The sequence below is a fragment of the Mauremys reevesii genome, linkage group 24 (genome assembly GCF_016161935.1).
Source record: "Mauremys reevesii isolate NIE-2019 linkage group 24, ASM1616193v1, whole genome shotgun sequence".
Taxonomy (NCBI): Eukaryota; Metazoa; Chordata; order Testudines; family Geoemydidae; genus Mauremys; species Mauremys reevesii.
The window spans coordinates 3,154,409-3,180,663 of record NC_052646.1 but is presented as its reverse complement, the minus strand read 5'-3'; the positions used below and the strand labels follow the sequence as shown (position 1 = coordinate 3,180,663).

The window sequence follows — 26,255 nt, the reverse complement described above, 5'->3', positions numbered from 1 at the left end:
CCCGCGCTTTCCAGGCAATCATTAATTCGCAATGCCCCTGCAAGGCAGGTGAAGAGCAGCGGCGCTTTACAGGTCAGGACACTACGGCGAAGAGAGGTGAGGAGATTTGCCACTGGCAGCAGTTGGGAAAAGAACCTCTCCCCCAGCAGTCCTATCCTGCTCTAACCACTAGACCTGCTGCCTCTCAGAGCGGCCAGTCCTTCTAGTGCCGGAAATACAACCCCTAAGTCTTGGTTCCCATGGCCACTACTGCTCTAACCACTAGACCCCACACTCCCCTACTAATGCCATGGACAGAACCCAGGAGTCCTGACCCTTTTGCCCCCCTGCTCTAACCACTAGACCCCACACTTCCCTCCTAGCTCCAGGGACTGAACCCAGGAGTCCTGACCCCTTTGCCTCCCTGCTCTAACCACTAGACCCCACACTCCCCTACTAATGCCATGGACGGAACCCAGGAGTCCTGACTCCCAGCCTCCCCTACTCTAACCATTAGACTGCACTGCCTCCCCTTTCACGTAGATACAGCAAGCATCTAAGCTAGATATATTTTAGAACTAGCTGTCAGCGCCCCCATCCTCCTTGTTTGCTTTTTGTTCACAGTCAACGTCAGGTCTGTGGCTGTCAGAATCACGGAGCAGCGCTGTTTACTGGCTTGAGTTTAATTAATTTGTGTAATATCCCTGTTAGGAACAATGTCTAATTAAGACTTTTGTTTAAAAAAAAATCTGTAATCATTAATGGAGGGAAAAAATATTCAAGTAGGGCTGGCGTCCTTCCACCAAGCGGCTGGTAGGCGCTCTCCTTACAGATGTCTTAATGAAGGCATCTCTTAATAATGGGATTATCATTCAAATCGAATCGGGACGAGCAGATGTGAGGCTGAAATCTCCGCCATGGCCCTCTGTGCTTAGCATATGTAAGCATGAGTCAGTGCATACTCCCACCCCTCACTGATTCTCTCGTCAGGGCTTTCTACTTATTATTGTCCGAAATAATGCTAATTAACTGGTTGGCCTGGGTTTTATTTACCCCCTCCCCCACTTTTTTTTTTTAGCAGAAGCAGCTGTAGCACTGTCCTCTACTGGATAGAAATGGAACTGCACATCTGTGTGTCATAGGCCCTATAGGGCTATGGAGAAAAGGAGAGTGAGCTGGCTCCTCTGTGTGTGTGTGTGTGTGAGTGAGAGAGAGAGAGAGAGACGCACACACACACACAGAGAGAGCACTGCCCTCTGCTGGATGCAATCAGAACTACACAACCGTGTGTCATAGACCACATACTGCAACAAACGAAATGAGAATGAACTGGCTAATGTTCATGTGCATAGGGCATGTGTGTACACATAAAGCACATTTGTGTGTCTGTGAGACAGGGACCACTGCCCTCTACTGGATTTAATCAGACCTGCCTAACTGTGTGTCATAGGCCACAAACTAAAGCCGACTGAGTGGCCACGTGTGCATATGCATGAAACAAAGAGACCGCTCCAGAGCTGGAAGCCCTGAGTTCTAATGCCATGATCCCGGGATGTGTCTTAGGTGGTGACTATGGAGTCTCCAAAACCATAAATTTGTTATGAGTGACAAACGGGGCCCACTTAGGGGCGTCAGTCTCACCAAATGGGCAGAGCACAGGGCTGGGCCTCAGGAGAGGTGGGTTGTATTCCCAGTTCTGCCACTGAGCTGATGGGTGACTTTGGACAGCCACTTCCCTGCCCTGTGCCTCAGTTTCCCCTGTATCTGGTCAATTCTGACTGAGACAGGGGCTATCCAGCACCTAGTGCAGTAGATCCTGGTCTCAGCTGGGTGCCCCTGTAACCCAAAGTGCACTAATAATAATCGGTGTGTTTGCTGAGACACGCCCCGCGTTAATGGTATCAACAGGGAGCTAGATGGGCATTTTCAAATGAAATGTTGTTTTCTGTGGTCAGAAAACCCAGATTCGTCAAAGCTGAAAAGTTTTATAGGACAGGTTCGGCGCTGATGAAACCTTAGTTGGGAAAAGTTTCTCAGATTCAGGGTGGAATTTCTGGTAAGCAGGAGCAGCCCCAGAGAAGCCCACCTGACCCAAGTTCAAGCCTCAGGAGTGCTAGATTCAAACCAGGGATTTGTACCCGGGTCTTCCATGCCCGAGGTAGCCACCGATTATTGAAACCTCCAAAATATTCATAGGGCAGAAAAATAATTTCCAGCCCAGCTCTAATCAGTACAGCAGGTAAAGACCACGAGTGAAGTTGACATATTCTAACAAGCCCTGATCACTGTGGATAATAAATCCAGGATGGCACCTCGAAGAGCCAGGGGCCTGGCGTGGCGTCAATAGCTAGATTTGATTTGATGCAATGTCTCAGACAGAGCACACAGCCGGGATCGCTAAAATACCCCCTGCCCCCTGCCTCGGGACTGGGATACTGCCAGGTACTTTAGACCTCCCACAACTGGGTTTTCATAAAACCCAATCTGAACAGAAATGGTTTTTAATGACATTTGAAAGCAAATCCATAAAAGCAGGGTGTGCAATTTCCCCTCTCCGTTTAAAATGTAAATACCCCCCTGTGGTATTGCCAGCCTGGGGGAAACCAACTTTGTCGAGGGCATGACAACTCCAGAGCGAAACTAATCTGGTGACCAAATTCAGAGCCACCTAAGGACATCATGGCTGGGGGCATGCTGCACCACCCACTCCCAGGACTGCCCAGAACAGAGCTTGGAGCCTCCTGCTCCTAAAGCACCTGCCCCCTCGTACCCGAGCTAAAGGAGAATCCCCACTGCATGCAAGCGCTATAGGGGCTAGGACACATGGCTGTGCAGTTCTGAATCCAGGCACCCCAACACTCAGCTCCCCCATTCTCATCTCTCTCTGATCCCCAGCTTCTCCTGTCTCCATCCTGGTTCCTATTCTCCCCTCCCTCTGCTCCCCAGTCTCCCCACACACATATCCCAGATCTAAAGGTGAATGCCCATAGGAGAAACTACTCTCAGGCATCACCCCTCTTCCACTGCCCTTCCCCCCACAAATAGTGACCCAGATCCTGCCCCTGCCCCAGCATCCCGGAGTAAATCCACAGGCCCCAATTCCCTACTGGTGTAAATCGGCCTAGCTCCATGGATGCTCACAGAGCTGGGCTGGTTTACACCAGCTGGAGTCAGGCTTCGGCCTGGCGTCTGCTCCGAGCACACTCCCTGTGTGACGGGGCCGTGGGAGACACCCAAAGCAGCAGATTGAATTAAAAACCAGCCCGCGTGGCCAGCGCTGGGAGAGAGCAGGCCTCATGCACGGCCCCAGGGGCTGTGTGGGGACCGGGGTGGGGGAGCTCCCTGCTCTCTGACTGGCCCCGCACATCAGCAAGAAAGCACATCCGCCCCTGGCGCCCGCTAACAGGCCGGGAGAGGCCAGGGTGGGGATCTCCTTTCCCATGTGCCCCATGCCCTTCCCTCCCCACAGCGCATCCCTGCCAGCCCGGCCCTCCCACCAGCCTCTCCCGGCCTGGGAGGACAGCGGGGTAATTAGCCATGGCTGGCATGTTCTCCTCCTTCACAGGACTCCCGGCTTCCTCCCGCCTCCCTCACTGCTCCCTTCTCTCCTTTTCCCTTTGTCCTCCTCCCTTCAGGCCCTGTCTGCGCCCTCCCTGCCAATCTGCTGCGCTAAAAGAAAATATGGGGAGGAAAAGGAATTTCAGTACATTCCTCCCTGACCGTGGCTGGCTGCAAAGTAATCAGCAGCGCGGGGGTGGCCCTCTCCCGGCAGCCCTGACCCAGAACCTCGAGGGCTGGTCTGCATTAGCACACAACTAGTTAAAACAAACAGGGCAGAGACGGGCGCTGCTGGAAAGGCAGACACAGCAGCAGATGCAGGAACAACCCCCAAAAGCCCAAACCCTCCTGCCAGGGAAGAGAAGTCGGTTCAGCTGCTTGGGGGTGTGTGGGGAGGTGGGGGACTCAGCTTCGGGGAGAGTCAGGAGAAAAAGGGAATTGCTGACCCCTAATTGGAAGCGGGATTCTTCTTCACTTCCTGTCCTAAACTCTCCTGCGGTGTTTGCTGTGTGCTTGCAATCAGCCGCTGTGTTCCACCCCAGAGGTGGCTGCATCTTAGTGGTGGGCAATCATGCCCAATGGAGCTGATTTCCTGCTGCCCTGCAAAGAGGGTACCAAATGCAATCATTTTGACCCTGGTGGCTTTAAAACCCGCTTGGCGCTGGTATAAACAACTGCACGAGGTGCAGGACAACAACCAATCGGGTCCCACAGACTGATTCCCATCTCTCAGCACCTTGGGCCGACAGGTCACCCGGTTCACCATTATTCTAGGAGACGCTTTGCATCAGCTAAGCCACCTGGGTTAGCCACCTGGTCCTACAGCCCGACACCAAAGCACCCAGCCCTTTCACTAAAGTGCAGGCAGGTTACAGCCGCCGTTCCCCACTGGAGGCCAGGCCTGCCATCGCTCACAAATGACACGAGTCTGACGTTCTCTCCCTAGCCCCTGGCTTTTGTGAGCCAAGGACACAGAAGGCTCCGGAGGCTCAGACAGATGTTCACATTGAACAAAGACACAATGGACGGAGCCCGATTCAGCGCCCGGACCCCCGAACGCTGCCTCTCTCTAGCCTACATCTGCAGCCCCACAAGTCAATGCTATACCACAGTGGCCCAGGGGCTACTTGTCCCCTTTCACGACAACGTAGGCGGGTAAGCGCTTTGGGGCAGGCACCATCTCCTAGTTACACGACTGTACAGCGCCTAGCGCCCTCGGGGTGCACCCGCAATGCATAATACCGAGACCCCCCCATTAAACGCCCTTGGCTCTGGGAGGAGAGCACACGTCTTATCGCTGGTATTGTGCAAATTCCGGGTTTCCCAGGGGCAGGGGGGGTGCGTTGTAGGGGTGACTCGGCCTGCCCCTCGGGGCGAACGGAAACAGGAAGATGCAAATAAAAGAGCCACTAACTCCATCATGACTCCGACTCAGTCATGGCTGTGGAACAAGCCGGCTCCTGCCGCTCACACACACACACACACACACACACACACACACACACACACACATATGCAGGGAATAGATGCTTTCCTGGATCCCCACGTGTTCCCTAAAGGAGCTCCAGGGTGCTGTTTGGAGACATTTTCTGAAAGCGAGCTAGCTTTTCCTCCAGCCCCGTCCATCCCCCCTCTGCACCCAGCAGGGCCTTAGCATTGGGAATTTGCTCGGGGAATCTTTCCCTTGGCACAATCCCTCTCCGTCACCCCTCCTTCCCCTCTGGATTTTGTAAACCCTGCAGAGAAAATATGGAGCTGGAGCAGTTCTCTCTCTCTTTCCCTCACGCTCGGGCTCTCTCTCTCTCCCTCGCTCTTGCGGTCAAAGCCCAGGGATGATCCTACAAGCCTGGAATTTGAGAAATTTCCTGCCAAGGCTCTCTGGAAGACTAGAGAGGGAAAGGAAACCTAGTAATTAACCCTCGGTTTTCCACTCCTGCCTCCGCTCTGCTGCAGGGGCTTGGGGGAAACCAAGCGGACTCACCAAACAAGAGAGAGGCAGGCGATCCCATGCGGGGTTCAAACTTTAGGGGTGTTGGAAGCTGCACTTGGGGGAGGGGTTGCCTGCTTCTGCAGAGTCTTTTGTTGCAAGCTGGCTCCTGCAACGGGCAGGCCGGTTCCTGCTGGCTTCGCCAGGCGCTCAGGCTCACCCCCCTCGGAGCAGGATACTCACAATCAGGGATAGATTTTCCAAAGCGCTCCCAGCACAGCGGGTGCTGAGCCCCTTTGAATAAAGGGCCTTTATTTTGGTGTCTGACTGGGAGCAGAGCTCTGGGAAATCTGGGGCTGATCGTGGGTGAATCTCCCCCCCCCGACATTATAGTTACACAGACCCACACTAGTAACCATCCCAGTATCTGACGCTCCTTCCGCACAAGACACAATGGCCTGTGTTAGTCTCCGCTGGCCATTTAGGCTGCTAGACCGAGGCTCGGGAGACCAGGTTCAATTTCTTGCTCTGCTGCAAACTCTGAGTGTGACCTCAGTCAAACCACACCGTGCCTCAGTTTCCCTACCTGTACCACAGGGTAACAGCCCTGCCTCGCAGGGATGTTGAGAGGGTAAATACATTCAACCTTGTGAGCTGCTCAGATACTACGGTAACAGAGGCCACAGAAGTATCTAAGCACCCACAATAGAGCCGGCGCTGCACAAAACGAGTTACTCCCTCCAGGAACTTCGAGTGACTCAGGCCCTAACACCGCTGGACTTTTCCGCCTCACACTTTGCCATGGTGCAGCCTCTCCGCTGGGATATTTCACAGCATCGCCAGGGCCAAGCGTTCCACAACCCAGAGTCCGACTCCAAAAAAATCAGGAGATCGGCTTAAAAATTGGGAGATTTTTTAAAGAGCAGAATTGCGGCCACCGCAGAGTGAGTCGAACTGGAGAGGGAAGTTCCAGAAGGGAAGTTGTTTGGTGCAACATCTGCAGCTCAGGAGAGCAAGCCGGTGGCCAGGCTGCTCCCGGAGTAATGCAGACCTCTCGGCACACACCACCCTGGCCTCTCTGCACACTCAGTAAAGATCTCTTTCTCACCGCTCTCCCTGCCTAGCTTTGCTAACCAACCATGGTGGGAGCGGTGGGATTCTGAACTCACAGCCCTGCCTGCTGCATCGCAGATTAGTGATGACACACAGTGACTGCACTCAACCACAGCCTGGGGCTGGCCAGCTTCTCATAGGGGCTGGGTGGGCCGAGCCGGTGATGCTTATAAACCAGGTGACTCAAACCCAGTATCCCCCCACCCCCACCCCAATCCAGGGCCTCGGAGGAGCAGATTGAAACCTGTTTGCAGCTTGTCTGGGACCCAGCTTTGCCCCAGGACCCGGCTCCCTCTCTGACTTGTCCAAGTCTGTAGCCCGGCTCGGAGACCCCTGTAACACCAGGTCTCCCAGCACAAGCGGGTGCCGGCTGGGGGCGCGGCCACATTTGACCCAGCCCGAAGGTCGCCTCCGATCCCAGGGTTGACGAGTCTGTCTGTCCCTGTGTCTCTCCTCTGCTTCCTGTTCAGCCCTGTTTCATGGAAATGCCACAGCGCCCCGAGAACGGTCTTCTAAAGTTTCCCAGCCATTCAGGGGCTGCTGACGAGCATCTGGCTCCAGGCAGGCCAGCTCGCTCCCTCCTGCTCTCTGCTCTGCCTTCATCATCCCAGCCGGTGGTCCTGATCCTGGGTCCCGGCCCACCCCTGGCTCCTCGCTAACACACAGACCCATTTTGTTTCAAGCCTTGACTCAACATCAAAGGCGACTTCCCAGCCCACTCCCCCAGCCCATCTCCTCTGCCACAGCTCAGCGGGCTGCCGATCCCTTTAATCTCCCAGGTAGGAATCAACTCTCCATTCCCATTTGCAGGATTTGAGCTCAAGCAGCCCCCCAAAGGCCCCTTAGACAAAGCTGCACCCCCCACCAATGGGGTTTAGGGACCCCCTCAATTTCTCCTTTATCTTTACAGGGAGAGGAGCAAGGTGTCTGGAGGGCAAGGGGGGAGAAATCCGGGTGGGGGGAGGGGAGAAAAGAGGTTAGAGACAGACCCTGGGGAGACAGAGTGGGGGCTGGGGATCCTGAAACAGAAAGGGGAGGGAAAACGAGATATAAATCAGCACCTTCTCTCCTCCCTCCCAAGGTAAGGGCAGACGAGGATCTCCCAGACAGATGGACCCCAAGCCACTTCTTGAATTCACACCCAAGCCAGATAATCAAGAGATGGACCCGGAACAAACCTGCCTTACCAAATGCTCGCAACCCTGAATGTCCAGGGCAGACTGTGGCCCGGGCATTTCTGCTCCTGGGCGCACTGGCAGCTGGTGGCGAGGATCGGGCCCCTGAGCAATCTCCTGCACAACCCACGGGGACGGTGCAGGGGATGGCAGGCAATTCCTGCTGCTGCCTGAACTCACGGTCCAATCTCACCTGCACAGAATAACCCTTATTGCACAGAGGGGGAGAGAAAGTGAGGGCTTGTCCACACTACGGGGGCTAGCGTGGCAGACCTCCGGTGCCATAGCTACGCTGGCACAACCATGTAGTGCAGATGCAGCCTCTGCTGCTGGAACGGGTTTTGGAAAACCGCCTCCCCGAGCGACGGGAGTGAGTTTCGACAGAAGCCTTCTGAGCGTTCGGTCGGCGGAGCTCCGGCGCTCCGGGCTGTGGATTTTGCACGGCCACGTGCGAGCGCTGGAGCTACATCGACCTAAATTTTAAGCGTAGGCCAGGCCTGAGGCACAGAGAGATGCAGCGACTTGTCCGGGCTCATGCAGCAGCTACCGGTGGCAGAACAAAGAATAGAACCCTGAAGTCGTGACGCCACCCGTTCTGTACTCAGCCAGAAAAGCCATGCTTGCATCTCCCAGGCAGACTGGCCTGTCCCCCACCCGTGGCCAGAGCAGGAACACCTGTGCAGAAAGCAGAGCTCCATGGGACGGGACCATCTCCATGGGGCTGGTTTCCACCAGAGACCAGCACCTGACATGCCCAGATGGCACTGATTTGATTTGCATTTAAAAAGGGGACTAGTTGATCTGAAACGTATGACTCCCAAGTGTAGGATACCAGTACGCTTTGCTTTTCAATGACTAGCGGGCTGTCCCCCCCCCCCCCCCCCATCAGTAAAGTGTTGTGGACACTTAACTGCTTACGAGCTTGAAGCCTGGCAAATTTCACCTAGCCCCCTGGGAAATCCCCGTTCGGAAACTTTTTTTTACTGTTCATTTGAAATTCACTTGCAAGTAAATAATAAAACAGAGAGAAGAACTCTGCTCCCCACCTGAAAGGGTTAATGCGGATCAGCGCAGGGGAGTTCAGAGTCGCTCATCACCAGGGAGTTAGGAAAACGCATTCCCCTGGGGCATGGAAACCAGCCCTGCTTTGTTCTTGGGAATCTTTTGACTAACTGTGAAATTGGAAGATTCATCCCCCTCCCCACCCCCATCTGATAAGCCACAAGGTATTTCATCTCCCTGCAGAGACAGGGCGGGACCCCACCAGGTCTATGAATGGGACTCAAAGCAGCCAACCCCATTGAGTCTGCAAACCTGGGGACCCGAACGGGAGTTTTGGATGCCAAAACACCCAGCCACAGACTTCCCAGAGAAAGGAAAAATAGCCCCTGCTGGTTCAGACACTTTGAACTCCCTTTGGGGCTGAGATCGGAGGAATGGGATGTGGCAAATTTCCATTGTTTTCAAGGAGCTATGGATTAGGCCCTGGCTTTTGTATCATCCTCTAGTGTCCAGCCCCCAGAAAAGATAAAAGACCTACTACTGCAACCTGCAGCTTGCTGGGGGGAGTCCTCCTTCAGCTCAAGTAGGCAGAGCCTGTCTTTGCATAAGGATTCTAATCCCCTGTCCCCGAACCTACATGCTCCTCATTCAGCACCCCTGTCTGATATACCTGGGGGGGGGGGGGGGAGGACAGAGCCTCCGCTCATTCACGGACTTTATTCCTTTGGGGAGGGCGGCTGTGGACGGGGAGAGTGGAGGAAAAAAGGGTCTGGAGCCCTTAACAATGGCAGAGCCAAGAGAACCTGCTGTCTGTTACTTAATTATCTCTGAATGGGTTTGCTCAGGCCTTTAAACATTTACTCCGATTGGGCTGCTGCCCGCCACACACACACACACACTTTGCCTATCTCCTTTTCTGTGCTGTTTCTATGGAAACCCCTCCAAGGCATACAACTGCTCTCTGATTTGAAATAAAAGTTTTCTCTCCCCCACTTCCCCTTTACTACAGTCTGTCTCTCCCTCTCCCTTTCCCCCCTTATTTTGATTTCCATTTGGATTATAACCCCCCCCCCCAGTTGCTATGGCAGCATTGGCAACCTGTTACATTCCAGCCTGGGGAAGAAAAGGACGGGGTCCCCCCCCCCACCCCGCTCTTCTTTTTAAAGTGTTGGGTTTGTTTTCGCAAATGCAGCCAGGCAGCGAGATACACGTGGAGGGGCTTGCATCCCATTTCTCTGCCGCCAAGCGGGCATGAATGAGCGCGGGCCCCAGAGCGGGAAGGGGCCCCTTTCCACGCGTGGTCAGTGAGAATCAGGCCTGGCGTGGCGGGGCAGGGAACGTGGTCAGTGAGAATCAACCTGGCGTGGCGGGGCAGGGAACGTGGTCAGTGAGAATCAGGCCTGGCGTGGCGGGGCAGGGAACGTGGTCAGTGAGAATCAGGCCTGGCGTGGCGGGGCAGGGAACGTGGTCAGTGAGAATCAGGCCTGGCGTGGCGGGGCAGGGAAGGGCGGACAGCCGGACGGCAGACAAAGACCAGCCCGGCTCCCGCTCTGGAGGTGGACAGTGGTGACGATAACGCGGAATTCGGCGCGGCACAGTGGCCTGAATTCTAATTGACACCTCGGCCTCTGGCACGTCGAGGGGGCTTAAACTGGGTGGAAATGACAGGCACACTCGCCTTGAGGCCTCTTCACCCAGCCGGAGCCAGGAAAAGGGGGCTTAGCGCAAAGGAGAACGTGGCTCGGGGTTGCTGGGTTGGATTCTCCCTTGCCCAGCAGCCGTTTACACCAGCGTAGTCAATGCAAACTGCTCCTTCTTCTGATCTGCGCTGCTGCTGCCGCACTGGCAGAAGTTATCTGGGCAAGGAGCTTCCATTACCTATGCTGGGAAAAGTGGAGGGTTATGTTCATAGGAGACAAAATGAAGCATGGCCGCAGCCCCTGGCCACAGGCGAGCTTTGCAGGAACCAGTCCAGAGCAGGCCAGAGGGCTGGGAGATCCCGGGTCTGAGGCTGAAGGAACTAGGTTGTATCTGTCTGACCCCTCCACACCAGTTCTGCATTGTTCTAGTTGGCCGAGCTGGCGGAGAGTGGGGGAGGGGGATGGTTTTCCCAACCTGCAAAAAATGTTCCTGTCCTGAAGTGGGACGAAAAGTTAAATTGCAAAAATGTTCCTGCTCTGAAAAGACGTTCAGCTCAGGCTGATCAAAATGTTTTGTTTTGATCATTTTGAAATGTTTGTTTTGGGTTTTTCAACCACTTTCTATTTTGAATTTAAAACACCAAATGGGAAGGAGCTGACATTTCAAAACAGGCCGCCATTTCGCATGGGGAAAACCCGGATTTTTCATTTCGAAAATGTTTTGCTAACTTCCAAGCTTTGTGGAGTCAAAAAAATGTGTCAGACCCTCCCCTTTCCCATGAAAAGTTTCGGTCTCGACCAATCTGCATTTTCTGGCCAAAAAAATAAAAAAAATTTTTAAAAAATTCCCAACCAGGTCTGGTGTTTGAGATGCTGACGCTGACAGAAAATGCAGTTTTGGGAGCAGGTCTTAAACAGCTTTCACTGAATTGTGCTTTTTTCTTTTTAAATCATGCAATTGTGACAGTCGCTACTCACTAGGCCATGCTGCCTCTAACCCTAGCCTTGCTGACAACTTTCCTGCGCAGTCGCCAGGACCCTCCACAGGCAAATCACCGGAGGCAGCCTGCCTGCCATGCTTGGGGCGGCAAAATCCCCAGAGCCACCCCTTGGCAGTCACCTGCCCTTCTCGGGAAGCAGGCAAGACTGGACCCTCTGAACAGTGGCGGGGCAAAGCTGAGGTGGGGGGCTGCTTTCTGCCCTGCGCTGGTCCAGCAATCCTCCCATCTTCCCTTGGCTCACGTTTCTCTCCCCCCGCCAATCCCACCCTCCACACACCCAGGTTGGAACTTGGGGGGCCTCTGGCTGCAGCGCCTGGCCCAGGGCCCATCAAACTAATGGCAATCTGCTGACTTCAGGGGGGCTTGGGATCAAGTGTGTGGATTGGGATCCCTGTTAGCTGCAGCAGCAGTAGTAGAGCCCTTATCTTCTGTGAGCCGCAGCCTGTAGGGGGAGACATGACAGCAGAGAAGGCCGATCTATTACACCTCACCTCTTCCCCCCCCCCCCACTTTCCTCTCCTTCTTTTTTTCCTCCATCCCTTCTTCTCCCGCCCACTCGCCACTCGGAGCAGGAGGTTATGAAAATGAGCCGTGTGCCCAGGAGACTGTAATTATCTGCTAAGTGTGAAAGCCAGAGTGATTAATTAAGAGATAATAAAAAGAAAAGGAGGCTAGAGAGGGAATAAGGGATGCTTTGATGATAAAACCTGAGGTAAGGCAAGCAATTAGGGGAATCTTTATGGAGAGTTAGCTATAATCCCTGAGTTACCAGCACCAAACGCCAGCCCGTGGGGGGTGGGGGTGTGTGGTGCCGGACAGCCATCGCCTCCTACGGGGATGCACCGCAGCATCAGGCAGTGCGTATCCACGTGCAAAGGGGCACGAACGAGTGTGTGTTCCTAGGTGGATGTGTCCCATGAGGGTCCCATGGGGGGGCGTGTGTGTACCCATGTGGAACACGGGACACCTGGGTTCCAGGCCATTCTGAGTCAGAAAGAGCGGGACTTGAACCTGGGTCCCACCCATCTCATGCGAGTGTCCAACCACCAGGTTCTTGGCTGCCCTGGGGTGGGTCTTTTTCTCCCTCTGGCTTTTCAGTAATAATTCCAAAAGGTCCCGGGAAATTCTTCAAAATCTCCAGCATTTTCATGGGATGGGAAAACCATTTCCCAGCCAGCTTGTGCTCCTGGGTCTTATTCCCAGCTGCAGGAGGGAATGTGGGCTAGTGGTTACAGCATGGGGTGCCGGAGGAAGGGGCAAGGTTCCTGGGTTCTAGTACTGGTTCTGCCATTGAGTCACTGGGTGACCTTGGGCAAGACACTTCCCCTCCCTGTGCCTCAGTTTACCCATCTGTAAATATTTACCCAGCTCCTGGGTAAATTCGCTAATGGTTGCAAAGGGCTTTGATCTCCCCAGCTGGCAGGCGCCAGAGAAGGGCAAAGCATTATTAATATTTAACGGCATTAGAAATCCACCCTGCCGGCTTTCTGCCAGTTCCTGTGCTGTGTGGCACAGCTGTATGTGTGGGGGGCGGAAGGGGGAGCCCGGGGAATCTCACCGCAAGCTGGGGAAGTGGAAAAGTGGATTGCAAGCTGCTAGCTCCCAGGACACCTCCTCGCACCCGGCTGATCGGCCACACCCACGATGCGTGTCGCTCTGCGCTGGCCTCCTCGTTCGCCCGCGCTCCCTCCCTTGACGTGCCCGGGGATAACGATATTTGATGCTACATGGATTTCTACTCTGGGAAAGTCACGTTTCCCCAGGCCTAGGCCCAGGGGGAACCTGCTAGCGCCGCTCACAACCCGACAGGAGCCTCTGGGCCTGGAACGTCTACTCCCCCCACCTCCCACCGCCCCCGCGCCTTGCACGGCAGGCCTGCAGATGCCCACGGCTTGCTAGCTGCTTCCCCGCCAGACTGCACGGCGCACTGGAGCCAGCGGTGGCTTTTTGCTGCACGACAATCTCAGTGTCCCCGGGCGCAATCCAGGGAATGGGCTGGGACAACCAGGGAGCAACAGGGGGTTTGATTTGGAGGGAACAGGGAAGGGACCCCAAAGCTGCTAACGCCACTGCTCTCTGCTCGCTGCAGCCCCCACCTCCGTGTTGGAATTCAGCCTCCAGAACAAGGGAGATGCACCAGAACCCAGGAATCCGGGCTCCTCTGCTGACACCCATTATCCTCGGCTGGGAGGGACCCAAAGTGCAGTCAGCAGCCCCAGCCGGGGCAGGATTTAGGTGACAACAGGCACTGCAGGCTGGGAGTTAGAGCCAGAGAGGGTCACAGGGACGGTCTGCATCCAGCAGCCTCGGCAAAGAATCATCTTTGTATTCACCACAGCCCAGCCCTGTCCCCTCCGGGGAGAGACAAAGGCCCCTGGAACTCCTGAGATGCCGGCATTTGTTCTGAGCCCCCCTCACAAACGGCTCCACCTGCGTTCGCTGCAGAATCGGGGCAAGGCCTCCGGGTCTCTTAAGGAGGTTGGAGCTCTTTGCCTGGTGGGCTGTCCTAGCAATTCCCACCTTTGCTTAGCAAGGACTCCCCGGAAATGGTATCAGCAAGTCTACGCTGAAAAGAGGTCTAGCACCAGAGCTAGCGGGGAATCTCCCCTAGCTGGTAGCACTATAGGGCTTATGATACATAGGGGGACATTTCTGACTCCTTCCAACAGAGGGTGGAACACGCACAACACACACACACACTTCGCCACAATCGATCCCCTTTCTACTGAAGAAACTGGGTCTCCGAGGTGACTTTGTTTCTTCCCCTGCCCTCTCAGCCAAAAGGCAGAGACCACAGCCCTGCGGGAGAGGCTGCAGAGCCACCCACCGGACTGACAACAGGGCCTAATGACAGAGAGTGAGAGAGCCCCAAGCGAGCCAATGGACCGGAGCGCCAGCCTAGGGGCGAGCTAGAGGGCAAGCCCAGGCAAACGCACGCGCCAGCCCAGGGAGGTGAGCACAAGGGAGGAAGAGCACCGGACCGGGGGAACAAGAGGTCGAGTGCCAGGGAAGCGAGCGAGCAAGAGCATTGGACCAGGGGAGGGAGTGAAGGCCAGAGCCCCCGAGCTCACCCTTGCTGCGGGGAACTACGGTGGCCTCACCCTGGAGAGCTGGTTGGCTCCAACGCCGCCCCCCCCCCCCCGGATTTAAGCCCTTTAATCCCAGCGAGTCCCAGCGGGTCTCACTCAGGGTCCCAATTTCCTAAATGGCTTTGAGTGCAGGGGCTGGGAGGGGCTGAGTGCCGGGGATCTGGGTGGGAAAGGAGGCTCCCTGGGATATTAAAATGGGCAGGAGAGCAAGAAATCTCTGACTCAAGGCAGGGGATGGAATTTGCTGGGTCAGCCCCCACACAGCCATGGTGACACGCTGTCCATTAGCTCTAATCCTCCCTTCCACAACAGGGTCAGCACTGAGCCATCCCGGCTGCTCCGAGTCCCCCCGTCCCCACCCGCCACTTCCGAGCCCCCAGTCCATTCCCCAGCGAAAGGCTTGCTGCAGCAGAAGGGGGCCATTGCATCTGGTATCCGGCCTCCTGTGCCCTATGGCAGCAGAAGCCCTGGAGTGAGGGCAATCTCACAACCCCAACACGCTTTGCAAAGTACGCACTGCATGCTGGGATTGCTTCCCCCACCTCTGAAAGGCAGCCACCTCTGGGGTAAGATGCAGCAGCTGTTTAACAGCACAAAGCAACACTGTCCAGGGATCAATCACCCAGCCCTGAAAGACACCCACCTCTGGGGTGGAGCGCAGCAGCTATTTAAAAGCATGAAGCAATGCTGCATGGGGACTGCTCACCCACTGCTGAAATGCAGCCACCTCTGGTGTGGAGCGCAGCAGTGACTTCACAGCCACGCAAGGATGGTGGAGGGCGAACAATCAACTTGTGCCTTGACACGCGAGGGTGGAGGACCCTTTGAATGGTCTCCTTGCCTTTGGAACTGCCTGGGGGCCTGATTCTCAGTGACACTAAGGCCCCTCCATGCGGCTCTGGCAGACTAAAATATATTAGTTCCACTCACTTTAATGGCTCTTTCCTGCCAGACTGGTGTGAGGGGGCGTGGGCACCAGCGTGTCCAATCAGAGAAGAAATGGCCCTGATGGACCCAGTCTCCCCCAGCTGACGAAGGATCCTTCCCTGTGCAATAACCTCCAGCTACGTGTTTGAAGTGTCCTGAACGACAGGGATCCCACCGCTTCCCTGGCAGAGACGATTCCCAAGAATTCTCTCGCTGCCAGGAACCTTTTCTGGGTCATCCGCACTCCTGTCCCATACTCGGCAACATCTGGGCTATTGCCTGTCTCTAAGCTCGGGTGCCGCTTTTCCTGCTGCAGGGAGTTAGGCAGGTTCGCTGCACTTTGTGCATGCACCCACCCTGACAGAAACGGGTTTCCTTTCATCCTGAGTCTCTCTGCAGAGTGCGCAGCGGTGGACTGTGGATGGATCAAACACGTAGAGTTGCTAGACGCTATTTAGAGCGGGGGTTACAGCACCCCGAACGTTAGATAGATTCATCTCTAGATAAATAGCACAACCTGGGCTTAGCTCTTGTGGAGGAGCAGGCACCCACCAGCTTCACAGCATTTCACACAGTAAGGCCTGCGTTGGTATCCCAGGTAATTGATGGGGAAACTGAGCACAGGGAGGGGGGAAAGTGACTTGCCCAAGGTCACCCAGCAAGTCAGTGGCAGAGCTGCAAACAGAACCGAGTCTCCAGCCTCCCAATTTAGGGGCCCTAGCCACTAGACCGCACTGTCTCCTACCTAGACTAAGCTGTCTTAGGGTTCAACCCTGCTCCCGTTGAAATCAATGGCATAATCTCCACTGGCTTTAATGGCGCAACATCGCTCATTTGCAACAGTGCAAAGATGGTGCAAAACCCGAGTGTGCTGGGGGGAGCAGAGTTTCCCACCTGCAGACGACTGTGCAAGAGGATCAGGGTCGGCTGCGTTTGCTGGAATCCAGAGGAATCGTTAACTGGACTTGGCTTGTTCAGAGGGCCAGTGCGGAAGCCCAAGGGTTGGAGCTGCCCGACAGCTGTCGGGCTGAAGGCCCCAGTGCCCTGAGGAACAAGGCAGGGGGCTAACACCACGCACTTGCTCTGCTCTGCAGCAGGAGCAGGGCTGATCCCGGGGAGTCCTGAGCAGAGATCTGCAGCAGGATCTGCGAACCCTAGAGAAGCCCTGGAGCTTGGGGTGGCGGGGGAGGGAAGCATCCCATGGGGAGAGAGCTGGGGAAGGGGGTGTTGCCGGCAGGGGGGCAGGCAACAGCTTCAGGGTGGAAACCCTGCGGTGCTCGGAGGTTCCGTGGGCGGGTGTCTTCAGCCCCAGAGCAGGGGGAATCTTGCTCCTTTCAGCCTGGTTTTGCTTGGGGGAGGTTGTTTTTTTTCACTCGGCTCGTTGGAACGCAAAGCACGATCCGAACGGAGCACAGTTCTAGGGAGTGTGGGGAGAGGGTGGCAGCGGGGGCTGCTTGGAGGTCACCCTCTAGTGGCTGCCCGCAGAGAGGATAAGAGGCCTGCTCCCGCTGCTAGCTGAGGGAGCGCACCCTTAACTCAAATGGGCAAGCCCTGTGTTTTTAGACTGGGAGGCTGAGGGCTCTAACCCTGCCCTCCCGGGAGTCAGGGAGAATTGTCTCTACAGCAAGTGGATTTTGTTACTCTCAGCTGCTGACTTTCCTACCCAAGAGTCACTTGCAGCCAGGGCGCTGGGCCCAGCCGGATGGCGGCAGGCCGGTGGAGCGTGCAAAAGGCAGCGCCCAGTGTCGGGCTCAGCAGAGCTACCGTTGGGAGATCCACCGCCCAGGGGGATGGGTGGCTGGAGCTTTGGGGGGGCTCCCTGCAGCCAGCCGCGGATGATGAGGTTACGGCACGAAAAGCCCCGCGAGGTGGGGGTGAGGGGCAGCCGGCCCCGCCGGGCTGTTTGTGCTGAGCTGCGTGCTGGCAGGTGTCAGGTGCAATCAAAACAAATAACCCTCCCGCCAGGAGGCGGAATGAACGGGGCCGCGTGGATCCCTGGGGGGCAGTGAGCGAGTGGCCGGTTCGACGGGCCATTAGTCATGGGTCCCCCCCCCCACACACAATGCATCAGCACATCTTGCTGGCTCCACCGTGCACCCCAGCTCTTAAACCTCCTCAGAGCACAGCCGGTCCCGGACGGCGGGGGCTGCCGGTCTCCCGGGAGCAGGGCTGCCCCGGAGCTGGCCCGGGACGCCCTCCAGCTCTGGGGAGGTTTGGAGCAGAATCGAAGGGGGGACCCCGTTAAGACTTGCCTAGAGAGCTCTGGGGTTCGGACCCAGATCGCAGGCTCTCGCTTTTCCTACTGCCCTTTCGGTGGGCGCTGGCAGTGGGTTCTCAGGGACCAGCCACTCCGCTGAGCTCTCTGGGGGGAAGGCAGGGTTATCTAGAGGTTTAAGAATGAGCCTGAGCGGCCAGGATGCCCGAGCTCCCTCCGCAGCTCTGGGGTAAGGGCCTGGGAGCCAGGACTCCTGGGTTCCATTTCTAGCTCTGCCACTGGCCGGCCGTGTGACCTGGAGCAAATCACTCCCCGCCTGCGTGCCTCACTTTCCCCACCTGGAAAATGCCTCCGGGGCTGAAGGTGAGGACTGATCAGCTGTGGTGTGCAGGGAGATCCCCCAGTCCAAGGCACATGGATGGGCCCAGCACCCATTGATCCCCAGGGGCAGTTTGCATTTGCAGTGAGACACGGGCCTGAGCCGCTGAAATGGAACAGGGTGGAGGGAGCTGGGCCCCACAGCTCACTTCCCCGAGCAGAGGGATCCTCACACCAGCCCTGCCTTCCATCTCCCCTCCCCCCGGCTCCACTAACCCTGCTTTGCTTTGCCGGTGCCCAGCCTGCCTGGAGTCCGGCTTGTGCCCGGTTTCTGGAGGGGCTTCGCTTCGCCTTTCACAGCCACGCCCACGTGACCCCCAACACACACGCCCCAACTGCCCGTACCGTCCCCCGCCCCAGGGTCTAGGGATCTGGGCTTTGCCACCTCTGCATGAGGCAGCAGAGCCTAGTGGGCAGGTTCTCATCTGGGTCCCAGAAAACCTAGGTCCCTTCCCAGCTATGCCCTGGTGAATCGGGGCCGGCACATCCTCCCCAGGGAATCCAGCTCTCCTGCAGCCCCCGCGTTTCCCTCCTGCTGCTTTCAGAGCCCAGCCGGGTGCCTGCAGCGGATGGAATTGATCTGGGAAGGCAGACGGGCCCATGGTTCCAGCCGGGTGGCGTGTCACATTTGTGCCGGGGCGGGGGGAGACAGGCCTGCCGTGGGTCAGCCGCAGAGGCTGCTGGGGGGTGGGAGTCAGAGACACGAGGGTCAAATTCCAGAGCAGCCGGCGGAACAGGGCCGCGGTCCCCCGCCGGGAGTCAGTTCAGGTTATTGGGGCTGGACAGGACAGCAGGAAGCTAGAAACCCGCCCTGGTGCCGCTCACACATAGAGGACAAGACAAGGGGACCAAACCCTCCGTCCTCCTCCTCTTCCTCTGCTGCGTTGGGCAGAGGGATGGGGGAAAGGGGCGTCCTGGAGCTGAACAGCAACGTCCTGGCGGCAGGGGGGCCGGGGAACAGCTCAGCCAGCCCCTGCCAAGCCGCCAGGAGACGGAGATGGGAATGTTTGCAGCCTGCGTGCCCCATAAGTGGCCCACCCCAGGGAGAGGGGCCGGGCTGTGGGGCATCGCTTCCCCCCCACACCAGGAAATCCACACTGGGCATGACAAGATGATCCTTTAACCCTCACACCGCCGGCAGTGCAGGCTAGGACACGGGAATATGGAGACAGAGAGCAGACAGACGGACACGCATGGGGCCACCCTCCCCGACCCGACCCCCCCCACCCGCACTGTATTTCTCCAGTCCCTAAAGACTTCAGCCGTCTTGGGGGGGCTCGCCCCATAACCCCGTGATGGCCCCCATGCTAGGAAAGGGAAGTCACTTGCCCCAGCACAGAGTTTGCCCTATAACCCCCCCATCCCCCCGATGCCTCGGCCAGGCTGCGATGCCAGCGATTCCCCCAGCTCCCCTGTGGGGCCCCCGGAGGCCAGGGCGGCTGGCAGGGAAGTGGCACAGGCAGCAGCCGGCATGCGTGGGTGAGCGAGGGGGGCCGCCGGGCGCCGAGTTTTTACACAGCACTAATCAATCTGCAGTCAAACCGCTATTACCGCCCGCGCAGCCCTGACAATATTTACCTGCCGCTCGCCGGGGGGCGGCTGGCACGGGGGGGAGGGAACCGGCAACGCAGCAGCCACGCGCACGGGGGGCCGAGACCGAGACCTGCCTGAGCTCTCCGCAGGCACGACGTCTGCACAGGTCTGGAAAACATGTCCTGCCGGCTCCTTGCCTGCTTCTCCAGGGGAGAGACTGACTATCCGCACGTCTGCCCCACTGTCTGTCTGTCTGCACCTCCACCCCGTCCATCCATCCGTCCATCTGCACCCCCACCCCATGTCCCTCCATCTTCCATCTGCACCCCCACCCCTCTGTCCACCCATCCATCCTCACCCCCAATCCTCTGTCCATCCATCCCTCCGCCCCCCCACCCCTCTGTCCATCCATCCATCCTCACCCCCAATCTTCGGTCAATCCTTCATTCTGCCCCCCACCCCTCTGTCCATCCATCCATCCTCACCCCCAATCCTCTGTCCATCCATCCATCCGCCCCACCCCTCTGTCCATCCATCCTCCGCCACCCCTCTGTCCATCCACACCCCAACCTCTATCCATCCATCCGCACTCCTCACCCCTCTGTCCATCCATCCATCCTCACCCCCACCCCTCTGTCCATCCATCCATCCATCCTCACCCCAATCCTCTGTCCATCCATCCCTCCGCCCCACCCCTCTGTCCATCCATCCTCACCCCCAACCCTCTATCCATCCATCCGCACCCCCACCCCGTCCATCCATCCATCCATCCACACCCCCAACCCTCTATCCATCCATCCTCACCCCCACCCCATGTCCCTCCATCTTCCATATGTACCCCCACCCCTCTGTCCATCCATCCTCACCCCCAACCCTCTATCCATCCATCCGCACCCCCACCCCGTCCATCCATCCATCCATCCACACCCCCAATCCTCTGTCCATCCATCCCTCCGCCCCACCCTCTGTCCATCCATCCTCACCCCATCCTCTGTCCATCCATCCACCCTCACCCCCAATCCGCTGTCCATCCATCCCTCCGCCCCTCTGTCCATCCACACCCCCAACCCTCTATCCATCCATCCGCCCACCCCTCTGTCCATCCATCCATCCACCCTCACCCCCAATCCTCTGTCCATCCATCCTCCGCCCCACCCCTCTGTCCATCCTCACCCCCACCCCTCTGTCCACCCATCCCTCTGCACCCCCACCCCATGTCCCTCCATCTTCCATATGTACCCCCACCCCTCTGTCCATCCATCCATCCATCCACACCCCCAACCCTCTATCCATCCATCCCTCCGCCCCCACCCCTCTGTCCATCCACACCCCCAACCTCTATCCATCCATCCGCACCCTCACCCCTCTGTCCGTCAGTCCATCCATCTGCACCCCCACCCCTCTGTCCATTTGTCTATCCATCCCCATAAATACCCCTCTATCTAACAACATATATAGATTCTTATACTGCCCTCAGCACTGTAACATCTGATCCATCCCTATATATACCCCTTTAACTACCCATTCCTAGGAACACCCCGTCATCTAACCAGCCAGTCATCCCGCTCCATCCATCGCAATACACACTGCCCCATAGATACCCCTCCATCTAACCAGCCAGATACACCCACATGTGTATCTATCTATCCCCATCCACCTTCTTTCTCTCTCTCCCCCCGCATCCAGCCATCTATCTAGCTATCCCCATACACCCCGTCTATCTATCTATCTATCCATCCATCCATCCATCCCCATACACCCCCCTCTATCTATCTATCTATCTATCTATCTAAATGGACTGAATAATGAAAATATTATTCACCAGTAATGTACCCACTAGCTGATGAAAACAGCTGAATAAACAACAAGATAAATAGAAGGTATCCACCTCTTTCTTTCTTTCTCACTCTCGGTGGCCAAGCATCTATCCTGGTATGTTCCAGTCCTAGCGATTCTGTCCTAATTGAGGCCAGGGACGGCTCCCTGGTCCCTGCTATGGGAAGCCAGGTCTGGGTCATGAAGGATGGGATGGGGATTAAAGGCACAGGAACACTTTGTTCATTGGGACTGGAGGAGAAGGCAAACCCCACGCTGAATGGGGGTGTGCGCTCTTTGTAACCTTCCCCTTCTCGGATGTCTCTGGCAGGGGATCCCACACCTTGACTAAGACCTCCCAGCCCCCCCCCCCAGGTGGGTTTATCACCATTTCACAGACAGCCCAGAGGCTGCCCTACAAATGCAAGGAAAGCAGGCCAGACAGACACATAGCAAACCAGAAAAGGGACCCAGGAGTCCTGACACCTAGACCACCCTGCACTACCCACTAGACCACCACTCCCTTCCCAGAGCTGGGGATAGAACCCAGGAGTCCTGGACTCCCAATTCCTCCTCCCCTTTGCAGGATGTGAAGTGCCCGGGTGGTGACACATGACAAAGGATCTGTAACCAGTTTACTGTAGCTCGCCCTGTTGCATGGAGCAAGCCAGCCGGTGGCAGCACTCCCTCTTCCCTCTGTCTAGCTGCCATCTGGGGTGCAAGATCAAAGCATTTTATGCATGTGTTTCTGGTGGGGGAGGGATTTGGGAAGCACATCTCCCCCCCCCCATATTTCCATGCAATATGAAGCACACTCCTCCTCTCTACCTCCCTGTATACCCCCTCCTTACAAAACTCTACCCTAGCCACTTCCCACCCCCATGGGCTGACACCCCACACCTCCTGAAGCACATACACTTCTCCTGATTAGCTGTAGTCTTTGCTCTTGCAATTTTGCTGCTCTTCCCTGAAAGGAAGGGGAAAAAAAGGGGGGGGGACCCACACAGAGAGAAAGGGATAAAGAATCACCCGGAAAATGAATAAATATTTCAATTTGAGGCACAATCACAGCGAGTGATTGAACTGGGGGGAAGAATAATGGGTTTCATTTAGATAAGATACAGAAAATTATTTAGTGAGAAATGAAGAATGATGAAACCCATTCAACATCTTTGTGTGTGTGTGCGTGAGCTCAAACCACATGAATGGCACAGATCCCCCCCCGTCCTTTCTCCCCCCCAATACTCCAGCACTTCCCCCCCCACCCCTTTCTCCATCTATAAAGCTCATTTATATAAATCTCCTGTGAGTGTGTGTGGGGGGGGGTCACAGTTTTCCCAAACACTCTGCAACCCCCAATCCCTGCTCCGTTTCTGCCTGATAACAACCCTGAAGGAAAACCCCTCCTGCCCCAGCCGTAACCCATCCAAACAGCTTCCGAAGGAGGAGGTAGTCGGCAAGAGAAAAAAACTTACAAGAATCCCCATGCACACCCCGCAAACCCTGGAAAAACAACACAAGTGGCTCCCCTGGTGTCACGCAGAGCAGTGGGGAGCAGAGAGAAAAACGGGGGTGGAGGGGTGTTAATTCGAAAGGGAATGAAAACGGATCCCCGAGCCTCCTCTTTCCCAGAATCCTGCTTCCTAAATTGCCAGCCCTGCTTAGCCATTCGCCTCCCCAGGGGTATTCTTCCCTAAGGCAGGGATTTAAGCCACCCTCGGGATCAAATCCGCCGCAGGAGTAAATCAGATTCAGCCCATTTGCCCCCCTCGCGCTGGTTTCCAAGAGTTATATTCATAAAAAGGGAAATATTTCTGCTCACTCTCCCTCAATCCTGCAACCATCTCCCCCCTCCCACCACCACCTTCCCTCCAATTAAATGCACATGGCACAGTTTAGGTGTGTGTGGGGGGGGAACTGTAGCTTTTGTTCCTTCAATTGAAGTCAAGACCCACGGTGGTTCCCTGAGTCTGGCAACGGGGGTGGGGGTGGAGGATGAGCCCTATTTATCCTGCCCTGCCCCCCCACCCCGCCTGATCTTTCAGTGTAAGAGGCTTTTTTCCCCCTTTAAACCCCTGTTGTCTCATTTTCTTCCCAGCATCTTAGCAACACTCCCCCCCCCACACTTTAAATGAATGCTGTAGCAGGAGGGACCTGCAGGCACTGGAGGCCTCTGTATCCAGAGCACAGAGACGGGGGCTGGGCAAGGGTCCTTTGCAAACTGCCCACCAGAGGTGTTTCATCCCCTGGTGGGGGGAACCGCTCCAGCCCCGCACTGGAGTTCAGGCTCCCATTCGGTGGAGGCTATTTCGCCCCAAGAGGAGGTGGTGTTCCCGCAACACAGACCCCCAGAACCAGCCAACTCATTTGCCCCATGGGCCCACCAAGCAGCCAGCCGCTGGGAAGGAGGCAGCCTGGCCAGCTTTGCCTTTGGGGCACTAGCCTGGAACTTGGGCACGCAGAGCTCGGCCACTGCCTGCCTGCTGGCCTTTGGGCAAGTCTCTCTAGGCCTCAGTTTGCCCCCTCTGTAAAATGGGCCTAAGGGTCATGTCCTATTCGGACTGTGAGCGCCTGGGGCAGGGACCGTCTCTCCTGTCTCTGCGCAGCACCTGGCACAACCAGCCCGCTGGGTGGGACCACAGGACAAACAGCAATAACACCTTCCAGGCAAGATCAGAACAGGGGGGACGTGTTCCTGGGCCCGGCGCCCCCCACCCACCCTGGCAGGGCTTGGCCTTCTTACTTTCCAGTGGGAGCCCCCGCGGGGCCCCTCCATTTCTCGGAGAGGCAGCTCAGCTCTCGGTCTGCAAGGAAAGCCCAGGCCTGAATCTTCTAGCTCTCTACAGGTCCCTGCAACCAGCTAGATAAACAACCCCCAGCAGCCTTATCAGCCAGAACTCCAGGCTCAGGCATTCCTGGGGGAGCTGAGACATCTGCAGAAGGAGGCTGAGTTACTCCTTTAGCCGGGGGAATCTTTCCCTTTCCGCCTCTACCACCCCCCCCACCCCCAGCCCCCCCCCAACCCTGCCCCTGGGGAGGGATCCCCCTGGCATCTCACAGACAGACGCCCCTGCTCCAAACACAAATTCCCCTTTTTTCCCTTTGCTGCGACATCAGCACAAGGCATCCCAGGAAGGGTCCCCGTCCGGATGGGGGGGGGCACCCGGGACTCCAGTCCAGCTACCCCCCCCCCCCGGCTTCCCGCAAGCGGGCACAGAGCAGGGTTTAATGCCAACTCCCGAGCTTTCCAGCCAGGGGCTCCCCTTCCCTGGAGTGCTGGTCCCAGCTGTTCTCCAGCCAGCGGTTTGGCCTGGGAGCCGCTCCCCAGCGTGGGGGAGGGGGGATTCCCGGGAAAGCAGCCCCCCCCATGCACCCCGCGAGGGGCTTGCCCCGCAGAACTTGCACAAACACGGCTCGGACCCCCCCCCCTTATAACTTGAAATCGCAGCCTCTCCCCTGCCCTTCCCCCCACATTCCCCCGTCCCGCTCTCTCCTCCCCTTCCTTGGCATCCGTGTGACTTCTCCTCTCTGCCATTCCTCCCTTTCTTCCTCCACGTTCCCCCCTTCAGCCTTCCGGGCCCCCCCGCCCCGCTCCTTTGGCCACCAAACTTTTCTCCGAGCAACACAAATACACAAATAAAGGGCAGAAGCCAAGGCTGCCCACCGGTGTTACACTGGGGGGGGGGGGACACTGGAAGCGGCTCCCCCTTAACCCCCCCAGCTGTAGATCCAAGAAGATGCAATTCCCCCTCCCCACGATTTCCCACGAAAGAAGCGCCCCCCCCCAATCAGGAGCCGTTCCAGGAAGCCACTGAAGTTTCACCAGGATCAGGCCCCGCTGCTGCGTTTGCAGAAGGAATTGGGGGGGTGTTTAAGTGGGGTTCGGGGGGGATTTTCCATCTCGCTCCCCCCCCGCGCTCCTTCTGCCCTCGCCCATCCTCCCACGACCAACTTGCAAACTCGCCCCCCCCCCCCCCCGCGGACACAGAAGAGGTGGGGGCGCGGAGCCCCCCCCTTACCTTGGCACTGCGTGTCAGCCAGAGTCACAACCCAGAGCAGAAAGAGCCGCAGATTCCGCATGCTCCTGCCTTTGGCCCGGGAGCTGGGGGGGTGCGGGGGGCAGGGGGGGATCCGGGGTCCGGTGCGCGGAGCTGGGGGGCGTCTCTCGCCTTCTCCGCGCCCTGCCCGGCTTCAGCGCCGCCGCCAAACCATTTCCACGGCTCCGGCGCAAGGGGCCTCCGGCTGGCTCGCTCCGGGCTCGCTCTGGCTGCCGCTCCGGAGTGGCGGCGCTGGATGGAGCGAGGGGATGGAGCGAAACGGGGAAGGAACCACTGGGAGCGAGCGGGGGAGGGGGGCCGAGGAGCTGGCCGGGCCGGGGGGGGGGGCTCACAGTACAACCCACCCAGCAACTTGGGCCAAGGGGGGGGGGGGGGATTGTGGACGGAGGCAGCGGGTGATGGACGCGGGGGAGATTCTGGACCTGGGGAGGGGATCAAAGAAGTGCGTGTGGGGGGGTATTTCTGACATGGGGGGGCAGATTCTGGGCAGAGGCCCAGAGGGTAATTGACTTGGGAGGGGATCATAGAAGTGGGGGGTATTTTTACGGGGGGGGGCAGATTCTGAGCAGAGGCACAGAGGGTAATTGACTTGGGAGGGAATCCAGGACATGGTGAGGGGATCATAGAGGTGGGGGTATTTTTACGAGGGGGGGCAGATTCTGAGCAGAGGCACAGAGGGTGGTTGACTCGAGGGGGAATCCAGGACATGGGGGAGGGGATCATAGAGGTGAGGGGTATTTTTACATGGGGGGCAGAGACACAGAGAGTGATTGATGGGGGGGGGATTCAGGCTATGGGGAGGAAATTCTTGACATGGGGCAGGGGATCATAGAGATGTTGGGGGG

General features: G+C 57.1%; 1 protein-coding gene across 2 annotated transcripts in view; it reads right to left on the bottom strand.

Moving 5' to 3' along the window:
* The window catches only part of KIRREL1 (kirre like nephrin family adhesion molecule 1), an 83,199-nt gene extending 57,569 nt beyond the window's left edge, over nucleotides 1-25,630 (bottom strand). Inside the window, exon 1 of one of the 2 annotated variants that reach the window (XM_039513242.1) lies at nucleotides 25,372-25,630. In XM_039513242.1, coding sequence (XP_039369176.1) covers nucleotides 25,372-25,432 — 61 coding nt within the window. In that variant the 5' untranslated portion in view covers nucleotides 25,433-25,630. Of the gene's footprint in view, nucleotides 1-24,095; nucleotides 24,119-25,371 lie in introns of those variants that run through there. The other variant, XM_039513243.1, reaches the window with a different exon arrangement.
* Nucleotides 25,631-26,255: the final 625 nt, after the last annotated feature.